Genomic DNA, 22,065 nt, shown 5'->3' on the forward strand with positions numbered 1-22,065 from the left:
TCTCTCTGTTTTTTCTGTAATAATGCAATTATGTATTAAGTGAGTTTTATTAGCTACTTATTACATGTTTCACACTACACAAAACTCTAATAAAAAAGCAGATATTCATTTCACTATTCAACATGGCAAGATTATGGATATTGCACCACACACTGCTTATGTTTCTACATGAGTAGTTTAGTATACTGGATTGAACTTCAGAATAGAATGCTATTTAAATCAATGCATTGCTTAGTGCACTAATTAGCTCGTGATATTTATTCCAATGCTCCTCGATTCTTTTTGGTCAACATTATAAGAATCCCTTGTACAGAGTTTTAATGAAAAGTAAATGCGCATGTGATGTCATCAATGACATTTGTGATGTCATCTTTGATGTCCTGGGTGTTAATGTTAGCAGTACACAGTGGCGCGAGTTATGGTTGCTTACCATAACTGGCGAATTTCAGGGGTTTTTCGGTTTTGCTTTGAACCATAACGTCCCTTAACGTTTTTCTTTTTACTGAATTTGATTCAATGAAAAAACTTTGTTAAAGGGACGTTATGGTTAGAAGTAAAATAAAAAAAAAACTGAAATTCGACAGTTATGGTAAGCTAAGCAACCATAACTCGCGTCACCACCGTGCACTGCTAAGACTAACACCCAGGACATCAAAGATGACATCACAAATATCACTGATGACATCACGTGTCTAGCCCCTTCTTTTTTGTTCACTGCCATATCTAGGCCAGGTGGGTTTATTTAATGACAATCAAACTTATCTTTCAAAAGGTATTATATTTATAGATATTGCTATTCTCACATGTTCTTACACTACTTTCCTTAGAATTTAATCGCATTTTATGATTTACATGTATAGGGGAAGAAGCAGGCCGGAAACACAGCAATCTTTTTTGTGCGTGAATACAATCATGTAGATTATACACAGTTGCTAATGATACTGCCTCTTGTTTGCTTACTTTACTCTCCATATATAAGCCCCATATTTGTATGCATTGTGATCTATTTATGTTTTGTGTGTATTAGTAGAAATATGTAGTAAGTGATGCATTATTAGCTACTTAGTACATGTTTCACAGACTGGAAAAGTATGATACAGAAGCATTCACTGTTTTATTATATAACTTTGGAAAATTACAAATATAGCACCTCTGTGGTGTATGCTGCAGCCAATACCTACATTTCTGTATGAGTAGGTTTCTGTGCTAGAAGAACACTGCAATGGAATTTTCTTTAGAACACTACATTGCGTGATGAAGTATGTAGTTTATTACACATCTCCCGATAATCCCTGATACTTTTGCAAACATTACATTCACAACCCCTTGTATGAAAAGTAAATGCACATGTGATGTCATCAGTGATATTTGTGATGCCAACTTTGATGTCCTGGATGTTAGTCTTAGCAGTGCACGGTGGTGGTGCGAGTTATGGTTGCTTAGCTTGCCATAACTGGGGAATTTCAGTTTTTTATTTTTATTTTACTTGTAACCATAACGTAATTTTTAACTTTTTTTCAGTGAATTTCATAGGTTTTTATTAGTGCTACTTAACCATAACGCCTCCTTAACAATGTTTTTTCATTGAATTTCATAGGTTTTTATTAGTGCAACTTAACCATAACGTCCCTTTTAACCAATGTTTTTCAGTGAATTTCATGGGTTTTTACCAGTGCATGCTATTTTCCTACAACTTACTAATATCATACTTACCAAATATAACAATATTTGTGTCGTCCAATTTACAAAGTGTCACCTTAAAACTCTGCCATTTCCCACCTTCTGGAATCATTTTTAACACTTCTATACACTTTTTGCAACTATTTCAACTAGTTTTGCATCCTTAGACATCTACGAACGTCCGACTAAATTGCGGACCTTCCGGACAGTGCCACATGACCATACGCTGACGCGCGGCATGAAGACGTGTCCGAGAACCCGTCCGCACTGCACGATAAGATCCGTCTTTCGCTGACAGTTCGAAACTGCATTTTCTACTGATCTAGGAACTTTAAACTTCAAAATTTCCCTAGCACACCCCCTACACCTTTTTGTACTCATTATCCATTACTAATCTAGTACACAGTACATACTTGGAAGAAATTTATCAAAACTGCTATTTATCTTAGAAATGGCATCGGTTATTGCCATCCCTCCTCCCCAAGAGCCACCACCACCGCCAGCTGGAGGACCTTCACAGCAAAAATAGCGCAGTACGTTCAAAGACCATTAAGAGGACCAAGAAGATGAGGTAGACGAAGTGCCTACTTCTAGCACCAAGATCGAATCATGAGTGTGCCAGTTCTTTGCTACTGTTGGGAGTGTACCGAAGGCTAAAGCTACCAAAGTGAAATGCACTGAGTGCAATTTTTTACTCAGACGCAGACTACCTGGATAGTACTCCTACGGAACCACCTCCATGCGCCGCCACACCAAATCCAATGACCGCAATGCTCTCAGAAAGGTTATTCCTTTCTCAGCAAGTAGTAAGCTGTCTTTATCCACCTCATCTTCCTCAACAAATACTGTAACCACACAGCCTGAGGTCTAAGGGCTTTGGTGTGTTACAAATAAATAAATAAATAAGGGGGACCATAATTGTCCATTGCAGCCCCGGAAATGGCGGATAATGGCCATTAGCAGCCCTGGTTCCCAAAGTAGGAAGGAAAATCCTTTTCCAAGATGGCCAACATGGAAAGAGAAGGCGGGGCTCCATACACAGCCCCTCTTCGCTTGCCATGGCAGCTCGCGAAACCCTATGAACATATTACCACAAGCACTTTTTTCCCTTTCAAACCTATCCTACCTTCGAATAACTTTACCACATAGCCGGTCCCAGGTAGACATAGCCACTTTAACACCATTAGTCATATACCTTTGGTGATTAAGGAAATCCCTAGGGGTCATGGCCAGTAGGCAGATTGTCTGTGTCATATCATTATGCCATGACCCAGACAATCTGGCCACTGCCCACGGCCACAGGCTATACCTCAGTCATAAAAGGTATATGACTATTTTTTTGTACCTACATTATTACACTTGTCAAAAAATAAAACACGGGCACATTTGCAAAACCATGCTTTAATGTCCTTGCCAATGCTCCTCACGAGTTTGCTCGAAATCGCCCATGTTTTATTTTTTAAAAAGTGTCAAAATGTATGTACATACAATAGTCATATAACTTAGCCCCTACTCGACAAAATCCATTCAGTCTTTACACAAACATTGAAGGTTTGGTCTATAATCTTTCTCAAAACTTTTGTCCACATTCGTCAAATAGCAACAAAGTTATAAGCCATTAAAACATGTTGAGTTCCCCCCCTCTAATTTCGCCACCTCTTGAGAAAATCCCACCAAACTTTAGAAAACCATTTATATCTAGATCCAAAATCGTTTTGCCAAATGTTGTACAGATTCGTCAAATGACACCACATTTATATGCATTTACAATATTTTGGGACCCTCCTCTAATTTTGCCCCCTCTTGACAGAATCCCAAAACATTCTGCAAACCCTTTCAGGATTAGTTCTAGAATGAAATTGCAAAATTACATGCAGTTTCATTGAGTGTCGCAAAAGTTATAAGCCATCCAAAAACTGCTTTTCCCCAACCCTGTAATGAAGGAATAGGTACAGATGGCCCAGGACATCTGAAGTGTCCGCGAACACCACAGGACTGCCCCAGAACATCCAGAGTGTTTGCGGACTTTCGAGGGGTGAAACGACCCATTTTTTGGCTTCTAATGGCCATATCCTATCCTATCCTCACCCCCCACATCCACAGAGATTGTTTGTCGAGTTTGACAAGTGAAATCCTGCTTTTTTTTTAAAAACGTTTTCACTGTGCTGTTCACAGACCCCAAAAAAGTCAGCAAATCCAAGATGGCTGCTGTTTCAGGGAATCGGACGCATTTCACGTTTTCTCACCATCCAATCAGCAGGCATGTCCCAGTGTTCGCGGACCATGCAAAAGTCCGCAAATTTTTCGGCCCAATCTGAGGCCAGTCCGCGGACAGTGCGGCCATTCAGAGGCCAGTCCGCGGACCGAACAGGGAAGTGAGTCCGCGGAGCGGACATAGATATCACTAATTTTTTTGCTTTACATTTTGGTCATTTAAAAAGAAACTACTGGACGGATTTACTACAAATAAAAAAAAGCACGCTTTCTGGACCAAGCGGCCGCTCCTGCTGCAAATATTGTGTAAATCCGTCCAGCGGTTTGGGCTGTAGGCGTGAGCAAGGTTTTTTCCCCATTATGTCTAAGGGAAAAAAATAAATTTTGGGACCCCCCTATAACTTTGCCCCCCTGGACCAAACCTCACCAAACTTTACAAAAAAAATTCAGTGGGCCATATACTTTATTTGCAAAGTTTGGTGAGGATTCGTCCAGGGGGAGCGAAGTTATAAGACGCCCAAAAAGTGTTCTTCCTATGGAAACAGCAACTTAACCATAACTACACAGCCACTACTGTGGCGGTGTAATATATGTATATAGATATAGGAAGGGCAATTAAATGTTTTTAAATAAGCATTTACATCAATTTCTGTATATTGAGCTGACTGCATATTCATTCTTTGCTGCATGCATAATATACATTCGATTTGAGAAAATCAAGAGGGCATGTACTACATGCCTTTTAGGTGTGAGGTTGGTTATCTTGATCAGTGGAACACATTCTCTCTGTTCCCACCTGAACTCCTAGGACGTTCTACTTCATCTTGATTGACCTTCTGTCCCGAAGGGGGAAGAGTGGAAACCTTTTTGCAAGTGAGATGACGAGGCACAAGTTCAGTCAGTGTCAAAATCGTAAGTCCAATTCGATCTGGAGTACAGTTATTTGCAAGAGTTGAGTGGGTTACAGTAATGTTGTGACAACTAAGCTCAAGTGTTTAAAATAACACGAAAATTATGTGTATGCTAGATATTTTCAGATAGAAAAGAACACACATATATGTACATTTTCTTTTGCAACAGGTGGTGAAAATGAGGAAGGAAGTGAAGAAGATCAGGGTTCTTACCATTCGCAAACTAACCAGGCACCTTTCCAAACTGAAATCCAAAAAGTAAGTCTTATGTATTTATTTTTCCTTTTTAAATGTGTTAATCTATGACTTTAATTTACGTTAACAGCATAATTGCAAATTACTGTTAAAGTAACATGGTATATTTTGGGGCTTATGAACAGTGAGTAGGTTAAGCAGATTTTTAATTTTTTATATCCCTTTTTTGAAACTGGCCTTCACTTCTGGGTTCATTTAACCCTGATAACAGGGATACAGTGGGATGGTGGTAGGCATCAAAGTAAAAGCAAGTGCATGTGGGGCAGTAAAGACACTGGATTGGCTGAAAGGCCATATGACGTTTTGATTTCCAAGCATTCTTGAGAGAAGTGATTTGGTTAAGGTTTAGAGCTACTTTCGGGTTGTCTGTAAAAGGAGCTGGAGCATAACGAGAACCTGTAATTATCCATAAATACAAATAACTTTTCTTTAGAGACTGAATGTATGTATGTATGGTAGAATGCATCATTGTTTCCTTTCTAGCTTATACAAAGTATAAGCACCTCGTCTCTTTTTTTTGTTTGCCATTCTTTCATAGATTTCTTTTGTGTGTACAGTTTTGTCTGAGACATGATGAGGTAGGCAAATGCAACGATTTATGCTTGTGCAGTTAATATCTCGGACACAAAGAACAGGCAACAAATACAGTGAATGTAAAAGGGCGGGGATCAGCCAGCAGAGGGATCGGTCACTAAGGGTCGCGACAGACCAGAGGGAACATGAAGAAACCACGGAACCCGATAGATACATGAAAAAGGAGGAGAAAAGGTTGTTACAACTATGCTGCAAAATCACACAAGGGCCGGGGTAGGGGTGGAGTTTGAATGAGGCAGAGCTGGCACTGGCAGTTGAACTCCGCTCCGATTAAATGTTGTGCCCATGTAGTGAAAATCAAAAGTTCTCCAGCATGGGGTCTGGCATGGATTCACATGCTCATGAATATTCCCCGTCGTCAGGCTGGGAATCCTCGGTAAAGAAAAAACCAGTATCAGTTTCGTTTCTGATCTGTCTTTCGTAGTAATAACCAATCACTGGTCTCTGCGTCATACTGACCACAGCCAATGACTGCCCTCTACCTAAGCACCGCCTCTGGCAGCCATCTTCAGATTTTTACCGCACGTTCATGTGTTGGGATCCTCGTGCTATTGCTCTCGAGCGTTAGTGCTATTTTTTCGCGCTTTTCACAAAAAAACTTCGATTCTTTCGGTCAAAAGAGCCTCAAGCTCCACCGATCCTACATCCGATCAACGGGGACCCGTGTCGGATTCATCTGTGCCCCTCAAGGGTGAAGATTTCGTCGAGCTACACTTCGGAGGACTCCAGAAGCTTCTCAGGCCCGGTCTCGGAGATGGCCCAGGAGAAGGGAAGCTCGACGCCCGGAAAGCTGTTCAGGGTCTGCCCTGGATGCCAGCTGCAGAACGTCTTCAAGGAGGACGAACACTCTTTCTGCCTTTACTGCCTTCATGAGGACAAGACGCACGTGGAGAAGGACTGTGCGTTTTGCGGCAACATGTCGGAACGGACCATGAAGGACCGCCATCAACGTCTCGCCAACTGGCTGGAGGGTAAGAGCCCGTCTGGCGAGAAGAAGAAGAAATCCGAGCGGTCTTCTAAGACCTTTGAGGGCGCCCCGGCGACGGGGGCCCAACATAAGGCCAAGCACCGCGAGTCCGCTGGCACCGGGAGCGCCGAACGGTCGGGCTCTACGGGCGCCAGGCAGGGCGCCCCCTCCCCGGCACCATCAACCACGAGCCAACGCTCTGGGTCGGGTAAGAGGAAGGCCGAGCACCCGGCGAAGCTCCTGGAGAGGCCCCGGTCGAGCTCTAAGGCAGAGGAGGAGCGTGGCAGTGCCCCCTCCCTCAAGGATAAGGCGGTGAGCGCACCTAAGGTGGTGAAGGCCTTGATCCATCCGACCAAGCCCTCTATCGAAACGGTCGCGGCGGCCCTGGCTCAGCCTGTGGTGGCTGCACCAGTGGTGGCGACCTCAGGGCCCAGAATCTCCCTGCCTCCTCGGAGGGAGTCTTCCTTTGTGCCCATCGATAGGACCCCCGTGAAACCCTCCGTGGGGAAGAAGAAGGGGGGGCAGGGCGTCGTCGTAGAGTCGGCCTCAACCTCAGAAGAGGAGCTGATCGAGGTTTTAAGCCACGGCCTAGGCGTGGAAGAAGGCCAGCCCGTCGGAATGGACCCCGACGCAGGTGACGACGACATCGTCGAGGATACCGACGGGGCCCCTGCTCGCCCGTCGGATTCCCCTCTGCCAGCGCCGCAAGACAACTCGGCGGCCATTTTGTTGGCCATACAGTCCTTATGCTCCGAGATAAGGACGAGGCTACCGTTACCGACGGAGGAACCTCTCCCGTCGGGGGATCCAGAACCGGGACCTTCTGGTGTTCCCCCTACCAAGAAAAGAAGGATCCATCCACCACCTCCTTTTCAACCGTCGCGCCCCTTCCAGCCCTCCTCCCCGTCCACCCGAGGGGATGATACGGGGACTGACACGGCAGCGATGGGTACGGACGACGAGGCATACGACGAGGATTTTCCGTCGTCGCCTCCCACCAGAGCCTCTCCGCCCGACGAGATCGGATCTTTCCACTCCATGATCTCCAGGGCTTCCGAGCTTTTCCAACTCTGCCCTGAGGAGAAGAAAAAGGAAGGCTTCCTTTATCAGCGGCGCGAGGCCAAGAGGAAGACGGTCCTCGCAGTGCCTCTGTTGGACGACATTTGGGATGAGGGCCTTTCCCTCCTCAAGAACCCTTCCACGACGCCAGCTAGAAGAGACAGGTACGAGAAAAAGTACCGGGTCCCGGACACGGCCCCCCTATGCCTCCGGGCGCAGCCTACCCCGGACTCCGTCGTCTCCGCGGCAGCCAGGAAGAAAGCGGGGGGGGGGGTGCGGCCTCCACATCGACTTCCCCGCCGGACGGCGAGGGAAAGAAATTGGATACTATGGGACGTAGAGTCATCTCGTCGGCAGCGACGACGATTAAAGCGGCCAACGCCTTGGCTATCGTGGCCCGCTACGACAGGGAGCTCTGGTACAAGATAGCTCCCCTGCTGGATTTTCTGCCGGACGACAAGAGGGCGGAGGCCCTTGAGATCCTGCAGGAAGGTGAGGTGGCCTCGGACCACGCCATCACCGTGGCGACGGACATCGCCGACACTGGGTTCCGCCAGCTGGGCAACGGCGTTTGCCTTCGACGTCGTGGATGGCTCAAAGCTACGGACTTCCGGCAGGACGTCCAGACCAGAGTCCTGGACATGCCCTTCGACGGGAACAACCTGTTTGGGAAGACAGTGGACGATTCCCTTCAGGCCATCAAGGCGGATACTGAGACGGCCCGGGCCCTTGGAGTCCTGCAACGACGGACGCCCTTTCGGAGCGGCGGAGGCAAGGGCGCCTCCAAAGGTTCCGGCGGCGGTTTCGCTTCCTACCGTCAAGCGGCCCGCTCGTCGTCGCAAGAGGCCTACAGAGGACGAGGCAAGTCTAGCGGACCCCGCCGTCGTCGCCAAGGAGGTCAAGGCGGCAAGGCCGCGTCCATGCAGGATTGAACCGGCCGTGGGGTCGGGCCCCCACCGAAGCACCCCGGTGGGAGGCCGGCTGGCGGGCTTCGTCAGCGTGTGGGAGTCCATCTCCACCGACCGTTGGGTGCTGGACGCCCTGGCCCGGGGCCACGCGCTCGAGTTTCAAAGAAGGTGCCCGCGCGTCCCCCCCGTGGCCAGGAAAGAACTTCACGTCCCTCAACTTCTCCTGGAGGTAAAGGCGATGCTCAGAAAGGGCGCCATCGAACTCGTCCCAAAGAGGCTTCGGGGCTCCGGAGTCTACTCGAGATACTTCCTCGTGAAGAAGAAGACGGGAGGATGGCGCCCCATCCTAGACCTGCGACGTCTGAACAAGTTCATCAAGGAGCAGAAGTTCCGGATGGTCACCCTCCAGCACGTCCTGGGTCAGCTGGAGGAAGGAGACTTCCTATCGTCGTTGGATTTGGAGGATGCCTACTTCCACATTCCCATCCTAAAGGGGCACCGCAAATTCCTCAGATTCGTGGTCCAAGGGCGTCATTACCAGTTCAAAGCCCTTCCCTTCGGACTACGGTCGGCACCCAGGGTATTCACCAAGTGCCTTGCACCGGTGGCGCGCAGCTGCGCCGCGAGGGGATTCACGTCTACCCCTACCTGGACGACTGGCTCATCCGCGCCAAGACGAGGGAGCTCGCCGTGGTCCACACGGCAAGGACCGTCCAACTCCTCACGGACCTGGGATTCTCCGTGAACTACGCCAAATCCCACCTGGTGCCCGCGCAAGTCGCACTGTTTCTGGGAGCGAGGCTCGACACAGTGTCCCTTCTGGCCTCCCCGTCGGAGGAGAGGACCAGGACCATCTTGGGCAAGGTGCAACGGATGTTGGTGGCCGACGCGGCCAAAGTGAGGTCCATCAAGTCCCTCCTCGGGATGATGTCTTCCTGCATCTACCTCATTCCCATGTGCAGGCTCCGGATGCGCCCGTTGCAAGAATTCCTGGATGCGCGCTGGATCCAGACGACGGGCAGCTTCGAGGAAAGGATCAAGCTCGACGAGAGTTTCCGACGAGCGATACGGTGGTGGGGCACCCGCGCGCATCTGACGGCGGGCATGGACTTCCATACCCCAGCCCACCAGGAGACTGTGACCACGGATGCCTCCCTGGAAGGGTGGGGAGCGCACACCGAAAATCTGCACGCAAGGGGACTCTGGCTCCCGACGGAGAAGTCCCTGCATATCAACGTCCTGGAGCTCCGTGCAGTGTTTTGGGCCATCAGGTCCTTCCTTCCGTCCCTCAAGGGCAAGGTGGTGAGGATCTTCACCGACAACACCACCACCATGTTTTACATCAGGAAACAGGGCGGAACCAGGTCCCCAGCGCTGTCCAAGGAGGCGCAGGACCTGTGGCATTGGGCCGTCGCCCAAGGGATTTTTCTGGTGCCGTTTCATCTGGCAGGGATAAAAAACACCATCGCCGACTCACTCAGCAGGGAGCTGCGCTCGTGCCACGAGTGGGAACTACGGCAGGATCTGGTGGATCGCCTCTTCCGACGGTGGGGCACACCCCAGATCGACCTGTTCGCGACGGCGACGAACACCAAGTGCCGGAGGTTCGCCAGCAGGTTTCCCCAGACGAGGAGCATGGGCGATGCTTTCTCGTTCCCCTGGGAGGGCCTGTTCCTCTACGCGTTCCCTCCCTTGCCTCTGCTAATCCGGCTCGTCAACCAGCTCAAGAGGTCACGGTGCAGGATGATCCTCGTCGCACCTGCGTGGCCGAGGCAGATATGGTTCCCGGACCTTCTGGACTTGTCAGCGTCCCCGCCGATCAAGCTGCCGGCGGACGCGGATCTACTCTCCAGGGAAGGAGGCGCCATCCTCCACCACGACCCGAAGTCGCTGAACTTGCAGGCCTGGCTCCTGCAGCGCTAGAGTTTGGAGGATACGACATACCGGCCGATTGCAGAGAGGTTCTTGCAAAGGCCAGGGCGTCCTCGACTCTTAAATGCTACGGACACAAATGGAAGAGGTTCTCTGTCTGGTGCCACGCACAGAAGATTAACCCTCTACGGATTACGGCTCCCCAAGTACTGCCGTACCTGCTGACGCTGGCCAAAGCTGGTCTGGCACACGCGTCCATCAAGATTCATCTTGCTGCGATCTCCCGATACACCAGAACCACGGGGCGGACGTCCTTGTGGTCTCATCGTCTGGTGAAAGAGTTCATGAAGGGACTGTTCAGATCGTTCCCGCCGGTGAAGGCTCCGGCCCCGGCGTGGGAGCTCAACGTGGTGCTGACCAAGCTCATGGGACCTCCGTTCGAGCCTCTGCACTCGGCCCCGTTGAAGTTTCTATCGTGGAAAACAGCTTTTCTTGTGGCCATCACCTCCGCACGACGAGTGGGAGAGATCCAGGCCCTTTCCTGCAAGGCCCCGTACTTGACTTTCCACGACACGAGGGTAGTGCTCAGGACGCACCCCTCCTTCATGCCCAAGGTACCGTCGGACTTCCATCTCAACGAACCCTTGGTGTTACCTGTGTTCTTCCCGTCGCCTTCATCGCCGGCTGAGAGGACTTTGCACTCGCTGGATGTAGCTAGAGCGCTGAAGTTCTACGTGGACCGCACGAAGGGTTTTCGGAAGACGTCACAACTCTTTGTGAACTTTGGACCTGTCAATCAGGGGAAGGCTCTCTCGAAGGCTTCCATCTCCAGATGGCTCTCCGGCTGTATCATGTGCTGTCACCGGTTGGCAAACCGACCGCTGCCTGGCCGTCCGAGAGCCCATTCCACCAGAGCGATCGCAGCTACCACGGCGTTCCTATCTGGTGTGCCCCTGCTGGACATATGCAGGGCTGCTACGTGGAGGTCGACGCACACCTTCACTAAATTCTACTGCGTCGACCGGGATTCCAGGGAGGAGTCCAGGGTCGGCCAAGCAGTGCTGCGCAACCTGTTCGCCTGAGGTGAGCCTGGTGAGGAGGTAAGATGCTTAATGTTGAGTTGATGTGATGCTTAATGTTGAGCCTTTGCCACCTCCCGTGGTTGTGCATGTGTGTACTGCTATGTATTCTTTATTCATGAGCATGTGAATCCATGCCAGACCCCATGCTGGAGAAGGAACAAGTTACTTACCTGTAACTGTTGTTCTCCAGCATGGGTCTGGCATGGATTCACATGCGAACCCTCCCGCCTACCCCTCTGCGGCTCTTCACTTGGTCATACTGCCACTTCACGTGCTTCCAAATCTGAAGATGGCTGCCAGAGGCGGTGCTTAGGTAGAGGGCAGTCATTGGCTGTGGTCAGTATGACGCAGAGACCAGTGATTGGTTATTACTACGAAAGACAGATCAGAAACGAAACTGATACTGGTTTTTTCTTTACCGAGGATTCCCAGCCTGACGACGGGGAATATTCATGAGCATGTGAATCCATGCCAGACCCATGCTGGAGAACAACAGTTACAGGTAAGTAACTTGTTCCTTAGCACCCATGAACCCATAGTTTAATTCACTAATAACTGCTGTCAGCACACACCTGTTCAAAGTGCAGACAGAACTGAGAGAATCTTTATACTCTGAATGGACATATTACATTGCCACACGCTTGCAGGGATTTACTGCATGCACCTGGAAAGTTTGGGCATCCCCATTGTTGTCCTGCATGTGGAGCAATCTGGGTGTCAGGAGATGTGTCCCAGAGTGCACAGAAAAGAGCCACCACAGAGGGATTTGAAGATGAGCTCCCGTAGTTTGTAGGCATGCTCTAAATGGTGCCAGCAGCTAGCAATGGCGTCATTCAGTGGGGGGGAAGTTCCACTGGCCCCGGATTAATAAAGGTTTTTGCAACATGTGGTCGAACTGCCAGCATTCAACTGGCAGTACGCCAATCGCGACTGTCACCCGCTGGTTATGTTTAGAGTGTTTTGATATATGTTGTATGTCTAACAATGTGAGCCCCGTGTGTGCAGCAGTGGCATATCCTTTTTGTTGTCGATCTTAGATTCTGAAGTAGCCCAAGTAATTTTGTTCTGTAATGGGGGGGAGGGAACCATTTGTTTCAGTGACATTTGTTTGTTATGAAATAGGAGGCGTGTGGTGTGTGACCTTCCCAAGTGTGGTGCCCCTTTAAGGGAATGTGTCCAGCCCATGTGTATTGCCCTTTTAACATGGGCCATGAAAAGGAGCCCCTGCAGGCACGTGCATCAGAACAGCTGCAGACTCCCAAAGAGGAATGATTGGGTCAATCTCTCATTTAGGGCTGCAGGCCCACAACGTGTGAGCACGGGTCTACAGGCTATGATACCGTGGGACCCTCGAGCCTGCAAGGTGGCAAAGGTCTGCCTGGTCATGGTCCGCTCTGCCCCTGCTTAAGACTGGGTTTTCCCCGGGAAACCCCTGAGGCACTGGGCCTCTAAGGTGCTGAGGGCCCATAACACCCCTGGGGCCTGCTGGATGCCCATTGCAGGCCCGCATATTACACTGTACAATGCAGCTTGTTATACACAATTAACTAACGGCTAAAAAAGCCAAACACACGCCGCAGCATTAACATGCGCCTAAGTATCAAAGTTCATGTGAATTTTGGCATTCATTCTGGCCTTGGTGTCATAAACAAATGTGCAGCATTTGCTGGTAGCTTGCCACTAGTTTACACAAGCATTGTGATAGAATTGTGAACATTGGCCTGCGTCGCGTCTGGATAGAATTGAGAATGCTAGCATGTCCACACTTGGATAGAATTGTAAAGGTTGGCATGTCCACCCTTGGATAGAATTGTGAACATTAGCCTGCATCGCATATAGATAGGATTTTGACTGAAGAGTAGCATGCCCGCGCCTAGATGAAACTTGAATGTTAGCATGTGCCACACTTAGAGCTGTGAACACCAGCCTGCGCCGCATCTAGATAGGATTGTGAAGGCCAACAAGTGTCACACTTGGACAATACTGTGAATGTTGGCATGCTAAAGGTCAGGTAACCCACTAACCAATACAACCTCAAACTCTGCATACTTATCTCACTCAAACTCACACAACCATCTCTCGCACCACAAGCCGCACGCACTTCACAACACTGCAACAACACATAAGGCGGAGCAACAGCACATGCGGACTGACACCGATCCAATACCCGCACCAAAGCTCAACATCTGGTGTATACCGAGTCGAAGCTGCCAACAGCACACCACTCCTCTCACTATCCTACTCCCTCCTCACCTTACTAACCCATCCCCCCTTATCGTTTACAGATCCGCCAGAGCGCCTGGGGACCTATTCCGTTGGTGACGGTGCGCGGTACAAATACCTTAACATTTAACATAAATGGTCTATTTAAACTATGGTTCCTACTGTGTTTGGAGTCCCTCATTGGACACCGTTTCTCTGTAGTTTATAATGTTTGCACACGCTCTAGCCCTCACTTATGTTTGCTTGGCAATTTTGGAAGATTCAAGAAAAGCTCTCTTTTGGTCTTTACCTCTTTTTACACGGTGAATGAATGTAAGAAATGCTAAACGGGCTAAAACCGCCTGTCCACAACAGGTACTTTGGGAGCAGCAGATGGCCCACCAGCTGCCAGTGAATAGCCTGCCCCTCCACTCTCAATCAGTGCCAACGTGTGGATGGTTCGACAGCATTATTTGTACTGTTTAGAATTGTCAAATCATAAATGTCAAGTTCTTAGAGGTGATGTTTGTATTTATACCAGGAGATGTTAAAGAAGCCATACTGTATGGATGTCTCTAAGCGGTCCACAGTGGAATCAGTAGATGGCTTTGTTCTGGTTAGTATCTGGAACTTTTTAATTGATCTGGAGTAACTGTCATTGCAGAAATCTTTGGAAACCCCTAAGCCAAACAAACTGTTAATGTGTCGCTGGGATGCACTCTTCCTTTATCACATTCTCACATAAGAGATGACTGCCCTTCTTATATTTGTATTGCTCTGCATCCTACAAAAAAACTTGTCACTTTTTCAGCAATCACTCTCTCCTGTGGCTAAATGCATGCCTTTTTCTTTGGGGTATGTACTTTTGTTAATTACCATTTTTCTACTTTGCAAATAGACCTAAAGAACACATAACAGCACCTCTCCATGGTGTGGCATGGACGGGCCGTGCACAAGGTTTTGGCCGAGGCGATTGCATGTTTGACACATAGATGAATAAGTGCTCATCTATGGATTCTTGCATACATACAGTGTAATCTGTGTAGTTTTTAGGACACTGGCCTCTAAATGAGGAGCAATCTTCACTGCTGGATTTGAATGCAATCTGAACGGGCTTTGGTTTCTTGATGCCATGCTTTCACTTACCTTTCGAAAATGGAACTTTAATATTGTATTCAGTATGGTCTCAAAGCTTGGATATTTGCCCCATAGCTTTCAAGAAGTTAAATTTTGCCTCGGATTTAATTAGCCCTTCGGTGGGTTGAAGAGCACAGGTCCGGTACCCTTTTGCATCCAATACTGCTTTGTAGTTCCTTCCCCACAACCATTGACACTATTCAGTTGGTACAGGATCAGAAATGCCCACTGCTTCATTTTTATTTTTATTTTCGTATGCTGGGCTGCCTGTTGACAAATGGAAGTAAAATCATAAATGCTGTAAGCAATATGGCTTTCAATCTGATTTATGCTTTGAGTAATAATTTGCCCCACAACTTGGTTGGTCGACGCTTCTGTGCACTCACTTGAGAAGTTGAGGTTATCTTTCCAACTATCGAATAAACCATCCAGGAGACAAATAGCACAGGTTAGGAACTCCTTTCCAATCAATAACTTTTTTTGTTGTTGTACTACTCGGACACACAAAACATTTGCTGCAGGGCACTTGCTCATATTAAAATAGAAGCTACCGTTGGTAATCGGAAGGAATTGCGCAGCAACAAATATTTAATGTTTATGTATTATGTGTGTATTTTAACTCCTTAACGGCTGAGGGTTTTCGCTGCCAATGCCAAGCCCTTTTTTTTGGAGATTTCGTATGTCGACTTTCAATCCCTTGCGACTTGAATCCTAGTTTGCTGTGGGGGATGAGAGAAAATAACAAAGAGAAAAAGTTGTGTTTATTAAGGAAATGCCATTAAAATGATGTACAAAGAAGCCTGTGTTCTATTTCCCTGTAAGAGCTAGGAACAAATGGTTTGCTGTTCTGAATTTACCATTTTCCAAGCTTTCTCGATCAGGTTGAGTGGAAACCAAACATTTTTTATAAGGTTACCATAATGTTTGTGTGAGGTAGGTAATTTTTTGCGGTATTTTTTCTTTTTTTTTTCTTTCAATGGACATGCTTGGACTGAGGGGAAGATGAGTGTACGAAACCTGAATGGGAAGACGGAGGCATACATTTCTGAAAAGACGACAACATTACAAGTTTAGGGAGGGGTCATACGCACAGGTCAGGCAACAGCAATGTAGGTAAAATTCCCATAGTTTTCGAACAAATTGAAAAAATGACAGGAAAAAAGTTAAGTGCTGGACATGTTTGGACCTGTAAGGTAAAGAGAATATTGAGAAAAACAATGCACCGCAATATTCCCCCGACTCTTCTAGATAGGAAAACACACATTTTTCTTAATGTTTCACAAAACAAGCAATACCATAAGCCAACAACGGAACCATGGTACACTGGTTATTTATGCTGACGACCTAAACAGGCTTACTTCACATTTGAAAATAAGGAAAACAAATGTGGTGAGGAATTTTTTGAAAGAGCACAGGCAGACATTTTGAAGGATAGGAGACTTGTGCAGGTTACAAAAGCGTGCAGTGCCTAAAACAGCGACTGAATGTAGGTTGCATTTGGGAAATGACATGGTTGTGTAACAAAGTTCAGTAGCAAATGTATTGAAAACGTTATCAAAACCAAGAGAAAACAAATGTCTGACCTTCATTCCCACAGGTGTCTCGATGAAAATGAAATGGTACCTCACATGTGTGGGTGCACCTACCTGGGCACAAAGGGAAAAGGCTAAACTACTGGTACATCAAACGCCCTGGGGAAGACTGGATTTGGCTTTGTGGACAACCCACAGATTTGGGCATGGGGGTGTCGCAGCCAGCAAGGAAAATGGGGAACCCCATGCATTTTTTAAAAATGGATTCCCACGGGTGTCCTAAGAGGCCTTACTTGTCTGAATCGCCCTAAAATGTATTACCCACACGGCCCAGCAAATTTCAAAATGTAGGGAAACCCCCTCAATTTTCAGACATTTGCCACCAGGAAACCATCTCAACACCCCGGCAACACATGTCCTGCCTTCCCACCTTCCACAGGTGTCCCGATGTAAACGGTACCTCACATGTGTTGGCGCACTGACCTGGGCAGAAATGAGCAAGTCATCCATATGCCAAGTGCTGCGGGAATACACTAATCACGGTGTATTAGCCACCATGTTTCCCGTAAAGCCCTTTTGCAGGCACTTTTGCTCACACTCATACATACAGTGCATGGTGCAACAGGACAAGATTGGTTGGATTTGGCACATGTAAAAGGGTACTTGTGAGCAGTAAAGCCATGTCAAGGCACCAACACCTTTACTAGACATTAATATTGCTTTTGTGTCTGCAGTCACTAGGCATCCATTTCAGCAGTCACACCACTATAAAATCACCAGCTCCACAACCAACACATCTGTACATTCCTTGCAAGTGGACATTTGCTCACATGGCAACCTCATTTCCAGGTGATGTCTTCCACACCAATGTCAAGTACTCGCATTGCAAGTGTGCCTGCATTCAACAGTAGTTTTGCACCAACCATATACCAATTCTATCTGCATGGACAGCTCAGCCTTCTCACTCGCACACCAATTACATCTCAATCATTCTAAAAGAAGACATTCTAGTTATACAAACCATGCACTTTACTAAAAAATAAAATCCTGGCAGAGTGGTACGATTTATACAAGACATTGCTGCCACATAGATGGTGTCCATTTTTATTTCACTTACCCCTAAAGGGGAGGGAGCCAAACTGCCTTTCTCTTATTTTGAAAGACAGGGAACCAGAATGGTGTTCCGTTATTGTCCAAGGCACGCCTCAAGTGGAATAAACCAAAATGGCATTGCTTTCTAAGGCATGCCGCAATTGGAAGGAGCGGGAACGGCGCTCCTTTCTAAGGCACGCTTCAAGTGAAGGGAGCTAGACTACCATTGTTTTCCAAGGCATGCCTCAAGTGGAAGAAACCAGAATGGCATTCCTTTCTAAGACACGGCTGCAGCAGAGGGAGCTGGAGTGACATTTCTTTGTAAGGCACGCCTCAAGTGGAAGGAGCCGGAACGGTGTTCCTTTCCAAGGCACGCCTCAAGTGGAGGAAGCTGGACTACCATTGCTTTCCAAGGCACGCCAAAGAGAAGTGAGCCGGAATGGTGTTTCCTTCTTCAAAGGGACAGGCCTGGAGTGGCGTTCCTTTCTAAGGCATGCACAAATTGAGAGCCTATGGGCCCCTTTGTAGGAATGATGGGCATTTCAGGAAATCACTATCTGCCAATACAGTTTCTTTGTATGATACAAATGAAAACACGGCTGTACCATATACAACATATGCGGTGTATGTAGCTGCATGCATAAGGTGTACTGCCAACTTCTTCTACCATATGTGAGACTTCTGTGTTGCATGATATGGCTCAAGTAATTGGTACATTTTATTTACTCCTCCCATGTACCTGTTGTACTACAGTTGTCTGGGGAAGCTTTTGCAGTTACTACAGATTGTACTACATGCTACTGTGCCCAGATTGTACAATTCCTTGAAGTGGTACTGCTGTGTAGAAATTGTCCACGTACAAACGACCCATGTGGAACAATGGTGTTGCAAGATCCCACAAAATCTTCTCACTTTTTCCTAAATGGGCTGGGCAGCCCGGAGGGTTTATGCTTGTGTCTTTTCCAGTGTAGTCTCTCATGTTGTAGGCATACCCATTGGTACTTTCTCACAGCGTGTGTACACCTTGATCCCATAGTGTGCTGTTTTGCTTGGAATAAACTGCTTAAACACTAGCCAACCTTTGAACAATATCAAAGACTTGTCAATGGATATTTTCTAGCTTGGAACCTACACCTCAGAAAATCGCAGTGCAAAGTGCTTGAGTAATTGGCAGAATTTTGAATAGTCTATCACAAGTTGGGTCAGTTCTTGATAATGCTGCAGAGTGGTCATTGAAATGCAGCATACGTTGCAGTGCTAGGAAACAATCTCTACCCATTGCTGGAAAGAAAGGGCTTGCTAATAAAGCTTCAGTTGACCAGTACCTTGAGATTGACGGCTTCTGCGCTATTCCCATGAGCAAAGTGAGACCTCATTTCAACACACGTAGTTGGTACCCAAGAGTGGCTTCTGGAATGGGGTCTCAAATTGCCACCCTCTGCCCTCAAGAACTGTTCAGCATACAGAATGGTTTGCTCAACCATATCTGAAATGAACCCATCATCCACAAAAGGGTTGAAAAAGTCAATGGGCTGAAAACCATCTGTATTCTCTGTGCACCCCGATACTCCATTCAAAGGTGGCATAACAGACTGAGCCATTGCTGGAGGAACCCATTCTGACTCATCAGCCATGCCATGAACTGGCACGTTCCCACACAAACTTTACCTGCAAGATTAAGGGATCATGCAGGATGTGCAAGGAAGTGTCAGACGAGGTGCATTTACCCGTTCGTTCTCTTCCTCATCAGATGAGTAGCTGGAACTAGCCTCAACCGAAAACTCACTTCCCGAATCTACAGCTTGCTCTCCAACGGATTCTGTATCTGATTCTGTGCCTTGCATCAGTAAATTAAAAGCGTCCTCACCATGCATCTTGCGTGAAGCCATGACAACTGTGCCGATCTAAACGTTTACTGATCAATGAACAGAGAAAAATTGAAACGCCAAGTAATGTTTCTTTTCAAAGTAAGGAAACTAGTACCGTCATTGGTCTTGAATAAAATAGACCAAGACCACACAGTTACGCCAAAGTGTCCGAAATCTGCTCACAACATGTAGCAATTGAAAAGAAATACTTATTTGCTAGCACTCACGTGCAATAAAAACAAGTATAGCAGCACACTGCTTACTTACAAGTGGTTGGACTCCAACAAAACACCTCCACTTTCAAAAAAGCGAACGAAAAATATTAGTATGTCATCTTTACATATACATTAGACAAATACAGTGTGGTGAAAATGGTGGAACCCACACTAACACATCAAATTGTGGGTTCCACCACCCACGGGTGCTTGTGGGTGGCAAATGCAGGTGAGAAACAACATTGCAAAGTATTTCTAATTGGGTGAGGTGAAAAGCCACTGGACGCAGAAAATGAAGAATGGGAAAGTACATGGCAGGCACATTCAAAAACATTGCTGCCACCCTTTCCACTAAACCCGCTGCTCATTGGCATAGTGGAGGGGGAAGGTTGCAAGCACCGACTAACTACAAGGGTCAGCAAGTGGAAATAAACTACAAAAGTGGTGATGCTTTGGAAATAAATAGGCAGCATTAACTTATTAAATACATTGACCTTCCACCCAAAACACAGTACAATGTGGGTGCTAGCAAGTCAGTCTCACTGTCAACAGATTTACTCACCATTTTCTTAAAATACCACACAACCCAGTAAGTGCATAAATTATTCAGATGACTTGCCCCCCCCCCACCCCAACATAGCGTCTGGGCAAAATTCTTTATGTCCGAAATTAAGTCTGTGCCTCGCTTCAATAGGTGCGCTCAGTTTCTGTGAAGCATCACCTTTGATGAAACCATGGTGATTCATCCGAATTGTGTCATTTGACTTGGTCCGTTTTGCCATCTCACCATTAAGTTTCCTCACTGAGGAGTTCATGGCCTTTTTCTGGAGTTCTCCAATCCCTCCCTGGAATCATTTGAGACCAAGCCACCACAGTGTTTGGGAACCTAAGCGACATCCATTCCAGTTCAGCCATAAGTCGTTCCCGTACCCCTCTCCGTCCCAGCAATACCACGTCATTTCCACCCAGATGCTCCACAATCAGGAATTGTGCTGCAACTTCTCTTTTTGCCTGGGCATCACAGATGACACTGAAGACTAATTTCCCCCAACACCAAACCAGTACAGTGACACGCCATCCCTCTGAGATCCAGATGTGCTTGGACCTGTGAAATGTGCCTCTGCCCTTCTGAAGAAAGCATGCCTGATAATCCATTCAACCCTCATCCTCACTAGGAAATGCAAAAAAGGAAAAACTAACATGAATAGAGCCTGACCTACAGTCCATCCATTACAACAGCAAGTGCATTCCCACATGTCTCTTGCAACTATCCTAGATACACTTCCTCCATTTCACATGCGCAGGAACCCTGTATGCTTTCCTTCAGGGTTATTATGTAATTGACAACTATTTGGTCAGGGAAAAAGGTGATGGACACATTATGTCCGCTTGTGCCAATGCCACAGGTGTGCTGGCATGATGGTAATCGGTGAAGGTTTCTGTTCCTGCGGCACTTTGTGTGTACTTCAAGGTGGTAAGGAGGGTTGCACGTACTACACTGCATTCCCAGGGAGCCCTAGCGGGGTCCCCGTCCTTCCCTGGAGGGATAAACTGTAACACGGCCCAGCCAGAGCTCCAGGATCATCGAGGGTGATGCCCCTGGTCTTGGGCAGCTGTCTCTCATGTGGGTTGACCATCGCCAAACCCATTTCAAGACATTCCAGCTCCAAAATAGATCCACACTTGTATGTTCAGAGACGTGTATATCTGGAGATGATTGGCAATGCACAAAATGAGCCACTGATCTCTGTAGAGTTTATTCTCTGGACTCAAGTTCCAAGATATTAGCCAAATTTGATGAAGCCATTCTTAATCTGGCCCATCCTCCTGGGCATCTGATCTGAAGGCTCTGAGAAGTATGGAGAAAAGTGGATATATGAGTGTAAGTGAATTGCTCTTGGTAGTGTCTACTGTTTTACTATTACATAGCCGCCTTTTGCTCTTGTGGCCCACTCTCCATTCCCTCTAAAATGTTGCTATTTGTTAGCTCCTGTCCAAGTCAGATGGCTACGGATTGACAGGCAATGGTGGAGGTTGGATGCGAGGGGCGTGTCTGGGTGGGTGTTAGGGGGAGGAGCTATTCACCTATGTATGAGTGCTGACTTTGTGCTAACATATATAACTCTGTTGCAGGCTGATATCCCATAGTATGTGCAAAAGGGAACCCCACGTATAGTAGCTACTACAGTGAGTGACAAATTGAATCCACATTTGCTAGATTTCCAAGTATATGTGATGACGTTACATTACCCAACCTTCTTTTAGGATGTGCTGCCTAGGGCTGCTTACCCGCTAGGTGAGGAGCTGCTGGGAATTGGTACACACAAGAGCCATTCCACATTCCATAGTCCCTCTTTTGTAATGCTAACAAAAGTAGAAACTGCCCGGTCCCTTAGGATCAGGAAGTCCATTTTACTTGTGCCTACATCAGAGTATCACTTGGGGTAGTGTTACACCCTCCACTCTGCCCCGTAATA

At 47.3% G+C, this 22,065-nt stretch overlaps 1 protein-coding gene across 1 annotated transcript in view; it reads left to right on the top strand.

Moving 5' to 3' along the window:
• Positions 1–22,065, top strand: part of SRFBP1 (serum response factor binding protein 1) — a 719,075-nt gene that overhangs the window by 126,160 nt on the left and 570,850 nt on the right. The window contains exon 2 of the mRNA XM_069625566.1: positions 4,975–5,063. Coding sequence (XP_069481667.1) covers positions 4,975–5,063 — 89 coding nt within the window. The remainder of the gene's footprint in view (positions 1–4,974; positions 5,064–22,065) is intronic.

This window comes from Ambystoma mexicanum, chromosome 6p (assembly GCF_040938575.1).
Source record: "Ambystoma mexicanum isolate Mex_15411 chromosome 6p, UKY_AmexF1_1, whole genome shotgun sequence".
Taxonomy (NCBI): Eukaryota; Metazoa; Chordata; class Amphibia; order Caudata; family Ambystomatidae; genus Ambystoma; species Ambystoma mexicanum.